The sequence below is a fragment of the Pantherophis guttatus genome, chromosome 1, assembly GCF_059756535.1.
Source record: "Pantherophis guttatus breed Tessera chromosome 1, ASM5975653v1, whole genome shotgun sequence".
In the NCBI taxonomy this organism is placed as follows: domain Eukaryota; kingdom Metazoa; phylum Chordata; class Lepidosauria; order Squamata; family Colubridae; genus Pantherophis; species Pantherophis guttatus.
Genome location: NC_142063.1, coordinates 32,588,007 through 32,602,963, shown reverse-complemented (window position 1 = coordinate 32,602,963; position 14,957 = coordinate 32,588,007). Strand labels below are relative to the sequence as shown.

The following is a 14,957-nucleotide window of genomic DNA, read 5'->3' as shown; positions in this document are numbered from 1 at the left end:
AGAGGGTTTCTTCGGCACTGTGATGATAGTAGAGCATTTGAAGCAAGAAGGAACAGAGCACATCTCTAATGATTTATTAAAGATGCGGGTGAAGTTGGGGGCCAGTTGGTCAGCACAAGTTTTTAAGCAAGTAGGAGTTATCTTGTCTGGACTTGGTGCTTTTCCTGGCTTTTGTCTGTGAAATAGGCTTTGTACCTCATTCTCTGTAATCACCAGAGATGGTGGGCCCAATGGGATAGGGTAGGTTGTAGGAGGCTTAGCTGTTGTTGGTGTGTCTGAGATGGGGATTGTGGAGATGGGTGGCAGTAGTTTTCTCTCAAACCTGCAGTAAAACACATTCAGGTCATCTGCCAGTTGTTGATTTTCTTCAGCTTGGAAAAAATTGGAAAAAATGAAAAGCAACTTGAAGGATGTTTAGCCAGGAAACACTGTTTAGAGAAAAGTTTAAACATTCATTCCCTCACATTTCTCTGTTCAGAATTGTTCCCAACCAAAGATTCATATTTCATTTTTACAATCACACATAATAACACCTTCATATAAAGATGCATATAATACATAATAAGAACTGAAGCATTTTTTTCTTTAGGACATTTCCAGCAGTTCTCCAGATTTCCCCATCATCTATGATATGACAAGAGGCTTGAAGGCAAAGCAGCTTTTTACTGTACATTTCAGGTTTAAAATGCTGGCGTTGAAACTCATCTGACAATATTTGGATGTCTTTTGAATATTTTTTAATTTAAAAAACTGTTTTTTTTAGTTTTATCCTACAGGGATAAAACTTAATATTTCTTTTAAATATTTCTTTTAGATTGCTTTTTATTTTATTTTTATAAAATTCATAAATGCTAATGTAGAAATTCCTTAATCACCCAATACTAAAAATCTCTTCTTACATAGTAAACTTTTTAATACCGTCTTCCAAATAGAAATAACTTATCACATAATATTTTTATGAATCATAACTCTGCACCTAATGAGGCAGTAGCTAGGTTGAAGTCCTACAGTAAATTCACTGCAATCTGAACTCATTTTTTCAGATAGATAGGTTTATTATGCCGACAACACACTCAATAAAAGCACAAAGAACCAAAGTCCAATTAATTATCTTTTTTTAAAAATAATTTTCTTTAAATCAACTCACATGGATTCATTTAACTCTTCTTTATCCAAAAAGTTTTGGAATTTCTCCTCAAAATTCAGCCTCAAAATCCGGTTGTGCACCCTAATGACACGATTTACTTTCAGTGCAGTGATGCCATATACTTTGAAGTCCCAGGCACAAAATCGGGATAAAATCAATTCATAGCATGAATTAAACCTGTGGTTAAGAAAGAGGACTTGAATCACTATAATTATTCAATAGGAAGATACCCTGCCCAAATAGATTAGACAAAATTAAAAAACCCTCCCTCCATTAATTACATTACAATAAAATCTAAGACAATCTCTCAATTACCATTATTTTCAGATTAAAAACAGCAGGAAGAGAAACCAGCTGAAATTTACCTTCAATCTGCTTTCAAACTATCATCAATTTACACTAAATTTATATGCCTTTGTTTTGAATGTAATAGATTTGAGCACAAAACATAACAATTAAAGCTGCCTTCCAGCAAATCAGACCATTAGTTCATTTAATACTGATTACAATGACCAACATAATTAACCTTCAGAGTTGAAAAGTGATTTTAGCATGCTTGTCTGAAGATGCTGGAGACTGAACCAGAGATATTCTACTATACCGTATATACTTTTTCTGTCCCAGTTTTCTGATAAAAAATTGCTTTTCTTTGAATGAAGTAACCTGGTAATTATTACCATACATATTATTTGAAGTAAGTTACTTATTGGACATTTTTTTTTGTATATCATCTAACAAAAAGGGCTGGGTGGCCATATCCATCATTATTATATACAGGTAATCCTTGACTTACAACTGTTCATTTAACAATTGTTTGGAATCATGATAGCCTTGGAAAATTGAGTTATGACCCATCCTTCAAAACTTACGACTACTTGCACCATCCCCATGGTCACATGATCACAATTCATGTTTGCATTTATGAGGGTTGCAACATCCTGCAGTTGCATGATTGCGATATGCAACCTTCCCACCAGCTTCTGACAAGCAAAATCAACTGGGGAAGCTGAATTTGCTTAACTATGTGAATCACTTAACAATCATGGTAAAAATGCTTATAAAATAGGGTCTGTTCACATGATAAGTCCTTGTGTTTCTGGGTTTGGTTGTTTTCATGCAGACATTTTATTACCGCAACTAGGTAACATCATGATAAGTCGCTTGCACTGACTTATGATGAAAATTCCAATCTCAATTGTGCTTATAAGTCAAACAATACCTGTACAGTATGTGTTCCAAGCACAGACTGTAGTAGCGATAATCTAGAAATGTGATGTCTATGTGAGGCACTCTAAAGGAGTGAATGACAAACCTCTAGACTAGTCCAAAACTGTTATTTGATACATTAACATTTACTGAGGGAAACACAGCAGAGTAGAAGAATGTTGGATGGGTATAGTAGCAATGCAATTTATTGCTTCATTGCATTTTGGAGGGGTTTGCTGTACAATAAATATTGTACCGTGTTTTCCCAAAAATAAGATCCTGTCTTATATTTTTTTGAACCCCGAAATAAGTACTTGGCCTTATTTTTGCGGCGGTCTTATTATTTTGGGGCGCGTGAAGCAAGATGGGGCTCCTCTTGCCATCTTACCTGATTTCCAGCTCTGCGTTTAAATATTTTTGGGGAGGGCTTATTTTTGGGGGGAGAATTATTTTAGCTCATGAGCTCAAAAGCCCGATTGGGCATTTATTATCAGGGGATGTCTTATTTTTGGGGAAACAGGGTACAAAGCTGCATATTATTTTCTGCTTCCTCATGAATGGGGCTTTCCCTTCTCTTATAGAAATCACTCTTCTCCTACATATTATAAGTAAGTATGGTAACAAGATCTGAATCTCTCTATAGTGCTATCTAGGTAGCAAAGCAAGGATGAACTGCAAGCTAGGTTGAGTGGCATACAGAGTTCAAGGAAGGGGAGATTTATATCCTGCTTTTTGCTCAGAAGTGATATTTAGGGTAGTAGTCAGTGCTTCTGCCAGTGAAAATGAAGCTCAAGAGGGCTGTGTGCGTTTTCACTGGCAGAGGGTTGCAGGAGGCAGCGGCAGCTGAAAATGGAGCTTGGGAGCCCTTTTTCACTGGCAGAGTGCTTGGGGCCACCACAGGTGCCCCTGACATGAGTGACATTGAGCTGGCCATGCCCATCCTGGTCACGCCCACTCTGGCTCCCCGAAGTCAAACACAATCCTGATGCGGCCCTCAATGAAATTGAGTTTGATATCCCTGCATTAGAATACTGCAAGATTGAAGATTAAAATTTTAGAACACTGCAAAACAACTGTACCAAACATCATTTGGTGAGCCCTCTTCAAATCGTGTGTTTCCCACAGATTCCAGTTCAGTAAGCAAAAACTGTACTGCCAAATTGCTGGTTTTCTTCTTCTTCTTGACTTCCACTTGATAAATAGTTTCAATTCTGCAATATAACACACAGGATACACCATAGCTGAAGGTTGACAGTGAATGGCAAAGTACAGGAAAAGAGCAATGATCTGAAGAACTGCACAGCAAGCTTTATGAATATGCAGGACCTCGGAGCCAAGGAAAGTCCTAATTAAGTTTTTTTTTTAATTTCCCAACTTTTCCCCACTAAAACACACCTGTCTTATTTACCATTCACCATCTGTCTTATTTAACTTAAACAGATACAATGGAAATGCAACCAGTATTCAAATTCTATCATGTGCTCTGCAAAAGCCAAAAGTGTAGCTGCACTCCATTGCATGTATAAAGTTGCTATAATAAAAGAATAAGCACAAGGTCTCTTTTTTAATGTAGATTAAGGATGGTGTTAGTTAAAGACATCCAGGACTTGTCAAAGTTCAATGTTACTCCCAGCTAGAATTAATGTATCATGGTACTGAAAGAAATGTGATCCTGAATTTTAGGCTGTTTATGCATCCCTAAAATTATCCAACCTCACTCATCACATTCCGTTTTTCAGTTCATGGAACATAGTCCTCCCATTATAAAGGAGCATTATTTGGGGGAAATAACCACTTTCCTTTCAGGTAAATACAATATTTTTGCTTTCATCATGCACTTTAATGGTCCAATGGAAACTATTTCAGAAAAGGCAAAAGGAGCAATGTGTTTTTTTTCTCAGAGGGCCCCTGACATCTATGAATGTAAAAATATCAACATGAAAATCATTCATGTAAAAAAACCCAAACCCTGCTATCCTTCCAGTTAGGAGGCCTTTTTAATGGATGAAAGAATTTTGTTCAGTTAAAACAAATCTAAATAATGAGTACTTTTTTAAAAAAAGTACTGCAATTAAACAATTAAACTTTCTCAATTAGGTTCTAGATATTCAGTATTGAATTTATACAGACATAGCTTTTCAAGTCCTAAAGTCCTACTTTATACTTTATTTACACAGATATAGCCTTTCAAGTCCTCAAGTCCTACTTTATGGATTCCCTGAATATTTCTCTCCTTCCTACAAATTCCTTCACAATGACATAGACACAGCAGAGCATCCTACCTGCCTCTTCCAGAGGACAGGCACGTGTGAAGGAACTCTGAGGACCAGCATGCAACCCTGAAGCCCGAAGTGGATCTTATCTCAAGCAATGAATTCAGTGTCTTCAAGTCCCAAACCTGTTCAAACAGCAGCCCTTGCACCTTTCACAAGATGTACATACTCCTGCAGTTTGTTGTTCCAGAAATTTATTCTTCTTTTGAGGGCATCTAATTTATGAAGAAATAGTTGTTCCAGACTGGATTCTTCTGGGGTCTCATCTGGACTCTCCCCATCCCCATCTGGTTTTTCATATTCAAAATTCCAGCTTGAAGAAACTTTACTAGCTTGTATTCTGCCACTTGCTTGAAGTTCCATCAATTCACGTTCCAGCTGTTTTAAGACAGAAAGCAAAAGAAATGCATTAGTTTGACTGAAATTTATGAAGGATACGAACTTTTAATGAAAAGCTAAAGCCCAAAATTGTATAAATAAAATGTGCAAAAACAGGACAAGAACCAGTACATGTGTTTTGCTGTACATCATTGCATAAATAAGAAAATACTTCAGTTGTTATTCCATAATGAAGAAGAAAATATCATTCCACAATGAAGAAGAAAAATATTACAACATTTAGAGCAAAATTATGCAATATGCACATATTCTAAAACTATATCTAATATCCATCATTTATTTAATAGTCATATAAGGCCATGTAGATTGTGATGCAGAGGAGGGAGAGAGAGAGAAGGAGAGGAGGGGGAGGAGAGAAAGAGAAAACGAGAACTTTTTCCTTCAGATACACTTTCCATGCAAAAATGCTTCTTCCCAAGTATTTGCTTCCACAAAAACCAATTGACTTTTAAGAGCAATAGGAAATGAGAGTACTGAGATTAGTCAGCAAATAGCAAACACAGGAAGGAAAGAATTAATCTCCCTTCCCCTTTTATACTGTGGTATTGCTCTGTGTTGGGCTCCATGTGGATACTTTTTCTGGAACAGTTTGTTAAGACAAATTTGAATTTTGTTTTAAAAACTTGGTAAACATATATTAAGATGTACTGATTTATTGACCAATTGCAAAGTGGAAGTATGTTTCAGAAACACTCACAATTCTATTCCGTTGGGTTGTATTTGGAGTTCAATATTAAACTCCAAATATTATGTATGCTTTTATTTATTATATATTTATTAAATTTTTATGCTGCCTACCTCCCTTATGAGGCGACTCTGCAGCTTATTATTAATAATAATACTATTATTAAGTATTATTACTGTTGTTTGTCACTCAGTCAGCCAGATGTTTGGACTGGACTTGGCATTTTTGTCACCTATCGAGCCCTTCCCAAGGGCCTGTGATTATTAGTAGTATTGTTTTGATTAAATACCTCATGTCATGAGACTGGATTAGTTTATAAATCCATAATAATTTCTTTTGTATTTATTAATTTCTTTTGTATTTATTTATTTGATTTCTATAGCCACCCATCTTCTGACTCTGGGCAGGCTATATCTATATCTATATCTAGATAGCCAAGAAATGGGGCCTTTAACACACTTGGACCTGGCACTAACAAGGACTTCACAACCGTACAAAAGGCCAGAATGGTCCTAATCTCATCCTAAACTCTGAAATTTTCAGCCTGGGATTGAACCTGGAACATTTTGGGTTGCAAAGCCTCTTTCGGAAACTTGACACCTGCATTATACTAAGCTTTTTAATGAAGAAAGGCTCCCTACTGAATTGTTGCCATCTTACTTCTGGGGTTATAAGTTATAACAATAGATTGTGGGCAGGCACTTGAAACTTCAATGGTAGAATTCAAACAGTAGGATTTAGCCAGAATTTACTTTGGTGATGGCGGGATTTGCCTTTCTTACATGTTTCACATAGCAGCTGAAATGTTTAAGACGATCTTCTGGCAATTTCTGTAGTTTGTTCTTTCTTTCTCTTAGCTTTTCAAGCTCCTCATTCAGTTGTCTATGAACACTCTTGATTCGCATATTGTAGTACATCACTTTTTTCATCACAGTTGTCTTCAAAAGATAAAAGGGAAACTCAGAAAGGAGCTGAATGTTGGCATTTAAAGATACAATAATGAATTAAAAATTCTACAATATCATGCCATTCTTAGATTGTAGTCCTCAAGTTTGAACAAGGTGGACACGATATGGAACAGCCTCTTATAGGAAAGCATTTCAATGTCCATCCTATATGTTCTCTACCTTCAGCAAGCCCATTCCCACACAGTGATAATGCTTTCACCATTCTTTAGTGTAAATAATCTGCTCTTCTCTGGGTAGAGAATCTCCAATGCTTCTACAGCCCACAGCTCCATATAACGATGACATCAAGAATAGTTAGTGGACTAACACTAATTTATTTATCAAATTTGTTTGCTGCCCATCTTGTGGTTCAGGCAACACTGAGCGGTAACTCTGAGTAGCTATTATAAATGTATCAATGTATGGAAGAGAGAAAGGATCATGGATATTCTAAGGTAAAGAATGGACAGCGTTAAGAGGAACAGTCCTTTTGAGAGGCAATATGAGCCATCTGTGGTTCCATGGCACAAAGGCTAATTTCTTTCTGATCTAATTAAAAAAAACCCTTGCATTTCAGCAAGATGTGCAGTAGGATCATTTAAAGAAAAAGAAACAAGGAAAGTAAAATGCACTAAAGTTATTTGCTATAGCATATATCCACAAAGTTGCTAACACAATAATTTCCAAAATTTTGGAAAACCAGAGAATTAACATTTAGTTTTAAATAATCTCAAGTGAGGGTCACTTTCCTATCATACATGACTGAATCTGGGCAACATTCAAAATGCAACCTAGAAGATAATTATTCTTGTAAGCTTTCTACATTTAGCAATAGGGATGGCCCCATTAGCATAGCTCTTCTCCCCTAGAAAAGGATTCTTTTGTCCTATTCAAACAACTGCTGAAATTAGGATTAAACTACAGGTTGAATAATCAAGTAAAGCTATAATTAACTGAAGAAATGTTTTATTAATTTAAAAAATAACTGAGCATTAACCTCTATAATTGCATTATTTTTATTTTTATATTTGTCAGCTAGCAAGTGTTATGATGTGGATGATCATATATACAAAGAGGAGGAAACATGTGTTATTTTACTCCTACGATGGAATACTAATGTAATTAGCTAACAGTATCCTCTTTCTGTTCTGGTTCTTAAAATCTGTACTCACCTCTGCCAGCTCTTTGATTTGTTTAGAAGATACATCGTAAGTGTCAAGCCTTTGAAGCAAAGGAATGTGATATAGCACATGTGTTGCATAATTGCAAAGGTGACAAACAGGGTTAGCTTCGTACTGGGGGTCATTCAAACACAGGTCTGTTAAGTGAGGTAATCTTGCCAAATTGGTAATTTCCTTTGCAAAAGAAAAAAAATGAAAAAGCACCACTTTCAAATATATCTAATATCAAGAACAATTCTAGGCTTCACCATTCAGAGAAGACCTGCAGAAACCTAGGAATAAAATAAACTGAAATATTTCAATGTTACATTTTCTTAACAAATAACCTTTCTCCATATTACCCTGCTCCTCTGTGAATTGCATTGTTTGCCAATTTTGCTTCCAAGTCCAAGTCAAGAAGCTGGTGATAACTTATAAATCCCTGCATTGCATGGGACTGTGATATTTGAGGGACCACCTCTCCCCAATCTTACCTACATGTCCCATCAGGTCCAGCACAAAGGGTATATTCTATGTCCCATCAGCCAGGGATTGTCATCTGGAGGGCCCAGGAAGACAGCTTTTTCTGCTGTGCTTCCCTTTCTTTGGAACATTATCTCCCAGAAGTCAGATTGGCCCAACTTTCTATACTTGTTGCAAGACTCTGAAAACATGGTTTTGTCAACAGTCATGGGAATCCAAGAGTATGGCACAGCTGTGCAGTGGATGTATTGATTGGTACTGATGGATATTATTTATCTCAGCTATGAATTTTTTGTAGGGTGATATGGCTTTTATATGGTTTTATATTGTTTTTGTTTTTAAATTATTTGTATTTCTGTTTTTATACTCCTTTTGCTATGAGTTACCCAGACATTGAGATAGGTAGCTTTATAAATCTGAATAATAAAATAGATTAATAAATAAACCAATTACATCAATCAAGCCAAAGAGAAGACAACACTTACTTTAAATGAGCGTATTCTGTTACCAGACAAATTTAATTTTTCAATGCTTTCACTTGGATCCAAGCGGTTTCCTAAAAGAGAAAAGGAGGGAATTATTCTTGAACTTTTCTCTCTGTTCTGGTCTTGGTTGCTATTAAAAAAATTAAGCAAGATCATATCTGGTTAGTGCTTAGTCAGAAAGCCACCTGGAAATGCAAGGCTGTAGGAAAGATTGAAAAAAGAAGAAAGTAGTCTCATATAACTTCTACATTGTTTTCAAGAATACAGCATGGGTATGCCCATGGAAGAAATAGGGAAAAGGTTTGAATCAAGAGTCTTTTTTCTTTCTTTCAAGAATTTCTTGTGAATTGTAATAATATACAAGTAAATGCAATAAATCCTGGCAAATAGCTGGGAAAAAAATGGAGGTAGTGACAGATTTTATTTTCCTGGGCTCCAAGATCCCCGGAGATGGGGACTGCAGCCAAGAAATTAAAAGACGCTTGCTCCTGGGGAGGAAAGCTATGGCAAATATAGACAGCATACTAAAAAGCAGAGACATCACCCTGCCAACAAAAGTGCATATAGTCAAGGCTATGGTTTTCCCAGTTGCAATGTATGACTGTGAAAGTTGGACCATAAGAAAGGCTGAGCACCAAAGCATTGAGGGCTTTGAACTATGGTGCTGGAGAAGACTCCTGCGAGTCCCTTGGATTGCAAGGCGATCAAACCGGTCAGTCCTAGAGGAGATCAACCTTGACTGCTCTTTAGAAGGCCAGATCCTGAAGATGAAACTCAAATACTTTGGCCACCTAATGAGAAGGAAGGACTCACTGGAGAAGAGCCTAATGCTGGGAAAGATTGAGGGCAAAAGAAGAATGGGACATCAGAGAATAAGGTGGCTGGATGGAGTCACTGAAGCAGTAGGCATGAGCTTAAATGGACTCCAGAGGATGGTAGAGGACAGGAAGGCCTGGAGGAACGTTGTCCATGGGGTCGCAATGGATCGGACACTAACAACAAAAAAAATGCAATAGAACAATTTCTATAGAACAATAAATTTCTCTATACATGGGCAAATCTTTTTTAAAATATTGGATCCGCTTGCCAATCTAATATTCTACCAGTGTTTTCCACAATAATCAACAACTGCCTCTGGAAGTTCATGGGATGACCTGAACACACTAGCCCTCTCCCAATGTAGACTAAGGAAGATGACCTTGATATGACAGAGACATGCAAGTTCTGTTGCATCATCTTCCTTACTCTCTATACCCATTAATGTTCCTGTGCCAATAATATTCAGAAATATGCGCTTCTGATCCAGAATGGTTATAATTTCTCTTTTGCACAATTGATGTCAGTGATATAGCAATATCAGAGCCAAAGTCCATGACTTGGCCAAAAACAGTTGACTGATGCCTCAAACCCAGGATCAATTTCTGGGCTGAAATATCATGAAATAGGCTGAAATGGGATTGATGTTGTTTCTCACAATACTTTTTTTTTCTTATTATTACATGATGTGATTACAAATGCTTGTATTAATATTGGTACACATTGAAAAAATTGGGTAACAAAATGAAACTTATACCCTAGTAATAGGACAATCACATGAAGATTGTCCTATTGTCACTAAAATCTCACCTAGGTAAAACCGTTAAGCTTAGCAACTAAAATCTTAGCTCTACTATTGTACTGCATAGCATGGAATATAAAAGTTCCATTCTACTGTAAATTACAAACTACTGAGCAAGAGAAGGGTTCCAAGGTAGAAAAATCTATTCACTGTTGTTTGCCCCATTAGTAATATGCAAAATAACAGATATGCAAAATACAATGCATCTTGTACCAATTTTACTAATATTGTTATCTGCAAGATTGAGTTCTTTCAGTCTCTTCAATGAAGTCAGCCCCTGTAAAAATACAGATTATTATGTTTAGAATCATATAATGTTGCAAACTCTTAAGAAATGTAGCTATTCTTTAAACCACACATACATTAGACTATGTTGTATAAAGCAAATGGTTTTGGAAAACAATTTTAAATCAAGTTGTATTTTGTCTAATTTTCTGCATGTTTCCTGAGAAGTAGGACAAATTATAACAATTAAAAGCAGGCCTTTTACAACTATTTTATTTAGCAGATTCCTAATAATTTTATTCCCTTAATATGGCTAATAGCATTGCAATTCTGGCACTTTATCTGAAGATTAAGTTCAGCTAGCTTTTATGCTACTTTGTTTTAAATTACAGTGGAGGACATCCTTTGTTCATCTAGACAGTTGCAGAGTTATTACTACTATAGAAACAAGATCGTCTTAGCGTATTATTTTAGCGTATTATTTTCAAGTGAATATTATTTTAATTTCTGGTTGGATGGTTATTTAATTAACTTGTTTTAGAACAGGTAATTTTACTGTTGATTGTTTAAATCTTAATTGTATCTTCTAGTTCACTATTCATCATTCCTTCAGAAAGGGGGGCAGGAAACAAAGAAAAAGAAAAAAGGGAAAATGAAAAAGAATGAGTCTTTTTAATTACTGGTGGATTGTGAAATATAATTAATGTACAACTGGGATACCTAAGAGCTTAGTATTGCTGAGATCATATTTGCATTGTTGCCAAATATATTGATCAGAAAGTGCTTTTGGTGATAAAAGTGTGTCTGTAATAAAATGGAATAAAATGAATCAGCTGTTCTACTGTTTCCTACACAATTTGTAACTATTTAAATATTATCTTCTTCTCTCTCATTGCTTAACCTTACAAAGAAGAGATAGATGAGAATCAATAGCTCTTTAAAACCCAATCTTACCTGTATTTCTTTAATCTGGTTCCCATTAAGCCAAAGTATCTCCAGCTTTTGTAGCATTTCCAGATTTTCAATAATGGAAATCATATTGCAATACAGGTAAAGTTTTTTCAAAAGAATACATTTTTCCAAACCAGCAATTTTCTGCAAAGAAATTAAAGTCACCAATGAGGAAAATGCAGAAATTCCAGAAAGGTGAACAGGAGTTCATGGGAAATGCCTTAACTACACTGACAAATAGTCATCTGAATCTGGCACATGAAGCTTTAATTGCACTGTCAGCCATCTCATCAGACGGACATAAACCACTATATTTTCAGAGTCCCCTTTCTATACATAGACCTGGGCTCCTCCAAATACTTCTGAGTAAGTAATAACCATTAACTGCTTAAAATGAACTATTACTGCATTTAAAATGTCTTAATGTTGCAGTAGATCCACAATTCATGATTACCAACTTTTCTTCTAATGCACAAATATAAATTTGAAACAAAGGAGAAGTTAGTCTTTCCTGAATCAAGTTTGATTACTGGAAATTTCACAAACATGGGCATGTAATTTTTCTGGCAACAATATAGTAATAGTTCAATGCTGCTTTTTTCAAGCAACTAAGATTTACTAGTGATTTTCCATGCCAATTCTAATCAAATCTGGCCTTGCTTTTCAAAATCAGCAAAAATTGAGCAGGTATTAGTGGGACAACATCAAATAATACACTAAAGGTGAGGTATGAGTTAGATGTGAAATGGATTGAGACATTTTGAGAGACTCTATCTTTGCTAAGACTGCAATCAGACTTAAAATCTAAGTATACAAGCTGAAACTTCAGAGCTACATTCTCTCCAAAAATAGGTGAGGCTTATAAATTCATTAAAAAGTTGTGCAAAATATTACGTCTTAGAACATTCTGATCTTGGAAAGGCCCATGCTAAGGTTAGAATGGCCTGCTTTTCAATCAGAACATTCTATAACAAAATATTTTCCTCACTCTGTATTGCAAGCAAATCTTGTTAATGTAACTGAAGGGAGAAATTATTAAATACACATCTATAATGTTTTTGACTATACCTTGTGTAACGTAAAATTAAGAGAGTTGGTGTTTTCACTGAAGCTACTTTGGAGGTGTTTGGAGTATCTTAGAAAACGTCTTTCACAATGTGTAACTTACTTGCGAGAACTTGGGAAACTTAATTCAAGCATGTTTTCCTGAATGAATTAGGTGTGGGGTTTGCCACTAAGAAAATACTGGTGTTGCCAAGCCCAATGAAATTATCATCTGCCTTGGAGGTGTTATAATCACCAAGACAGAGAGCAGTTTGAAAAGGCTTTTTTTTTTTCAAACTGGGAGAAAACAATGGGAACACTGATTAGATAAGTAAATAATAAAGACTATCAAAACACTAGATAGCTCAGTCAGATGCAGCATTGAGATGCAAAAGGACAATAAAAAAGTGGATAGAAAAATTGTTATGGATTGTGCTATGAATAACATTATCTCTACTAGAATCTGTAAGAAAACATGAAAAATATTGTACAAACTGGCAGGATCCAAAGCATAAGATGAATTTTGGTTCAGGGAATACAGCAATTGTATTCTTCCAAAGCCAGACTTGCTCAATATTTTTGTGCTTAATCAAAAACATTTTAGTTGTTCAACAAAGTGTTTATTCTCATCATGGAAGAAAATAATGAATAAAAAGAAATGGAAAATAAATTAAGTCTCTTTTTGTTCATATATGACTTTTTTTAGCATAGTCCTGGATGTACCACTCAACGAGTCAGATTCTTCAACCCAGAAAAAGTTGCAAAAGTGTACAAGTTAAATGAAGATTTCCTCATCCACTGGAAATTAAAACGCTAGACTTCAGTTCCTACTTACTTTCAAACAGCATTCAGCTATCCATAATTCTTTAAGAAACGGACAGTTCTCTAAATCAGAAATCCACTGGATGTGCTGCCTAACCAGAGTTAGTTTTGTTAAACTGGGGAAATGAGACAGGCCTACTATTCTGGGGTAGCCTGAGAAAAACATCTCCAAGCTTTGTGTTGAAGGTCCTTCTTGCTCAAGTCTTTCATAAGCCAATCCATTACTTGTACACTGGAAGAAACAGTTCAATATTAATATTTTTTCCTTTATGATTGAAAGACAAAACTATAAATAAACTCCAAATAGCTTTGTATTATGACAAATAAGTATCCAGAAGAACTCCATATGTATTTTGGTCTAATACTAATTCCAGGGAGCCCTTATGTTATCTATTGTACTGGCCTTTTTAAAAAATTGAATTTTACATTGCAATTTACCAGCTGGAGATCTGGTTTATGTCCCTTTTGGCTGCCAAGACTTCACGGCCCACATGCATCTCAATGATTTTCATCTTAGCAGAGAAAATTCCATTTATAACATGCAAGGCTCTGCCATGTACTCTGAGTGGCAAATAAGAGTAGAAATACCATGGCAATATCAAAAATAATTAAGGCAAAAAAGGCAATATTGAGAAAAGACCAGGCCACCCCATTAACGTTTTAAGAAGAAAATCTGAAAAAATTTCATTTATTAATGATAACCTAATTGTTAATAATAAATAATCACAATTTTCAAAAGATGTGTTCACATCACAGGCTGATCAATCATTATCTTAAAAAGTTTATAGAATTAACCACATTTAGCATGTCATGCAAACAGAAGAGGACACTTGTTCTTCAGAAATACTATAATGCCATCAGTGAAATGAATATGACAATTATGGCTGCTCAAGAGTATTCAGTTGTATTCCCTGCTCCTCACAATGACAAACAGATGCTACTGGGATCCTTACAAGGAAGAACAAAAGCATATAGACCACCAGTGTTTCCCAGCAGCTTCTATTAAAAGACTGCAACTGGTGAACTTGCAGCATTTATATAGTTCTTATAGAAATATCAACTGATAATGCTGAAAAGTACTAGATTTCTTGATTCTATATTCCTAGATTCTCCTTTACAGATTATGCAATAACAAGGAACATTCCTTGCAAATGCATGGTTGCAAACTATAACACTGATAATCAAAACATATGATTGATTGACAGAATCAATTTAATATTGTAAAAGGTGCCAGTTTAACTTATTAAATAATGAAATAAGGTGCTAAATTATCCTATTAAATAATAAAGAACAGTAAAGAGATAGAGCAGTGTATATATCAATAATGACAAGAGTTAACTTGTCGACGCCCAGGGATAGGGTGTTCTCTGTGGGCGCCCCTACCCTTTGGAATGAAGTACCCACTGAGCTCCGGACGGCCCCGGATCTCCGCTCCTTCCATCGAGACCTGAAGACTTGGCTATTCCAACGAATGGGCTGATGCTGATTCTTGGGTTTTATCATTTATTGATT

General features: G+C 35.6%; 1 protein-coding gene across 9 annotated transcripts in view; it reads right to left on the bottom strand.

The window, feature by feature from the left end:
* LRRC9 (leucine rich repeat containing 9) overlaps positions 1-14,957 on the bottom strand; it is a 66,857-nt gene that overhangs the window by 48,712 nt on the left and 3,188 nt on the right. For 3 of the 9 annotated variants that reach the window (XR_015728236.1, XM_034433518.3, XM_087871298.1), the window contains 9 exons: positions 13,459-13,677; positions 11,583-11,723; positions 10,617-10,680; positions 8,786-8,856; positions 7,830-8,012; positions 6,493-6,648; positions 4,796-5,004; positions 3,433-3,564; positions 1,148-1,324 (listed from right to left, as the gene is read on the bottom strand). Coding sequence is in view for 7 of the 9 variants with exons in the window: in XM_034433518.3 (XP_034289409.1) it covers positions 1,148-1,324; positions 3,433-3,564; positions 4,796-5,004; positions 6,493-6,648; positions 7,830-8,012; positions 8,786-8,856; positions 10,617-10,680; positions 11,583-11,723; positions 13,459-13,677 (1,352 nt within the window). In the remaining 2 variants the exon portion in view is untranslated. Of the gene's footprint in view, positions 1-1,147; positions 1,325-3,432; positions 3,565-4,795; positions 5,005-6,462; positions 6,649-7,829; positions 8,013-8,785; positions 8,857-10,616; positions 10,681-11,582; positions 11,724-13,458; positions 13,678-14,957 lie in introns of those variants that run through there. The other 6 variants (XR_004594139.3, XM_034433517.3, XM_034433519.3 and 3 more) reach the window with 5 other exon arrangements.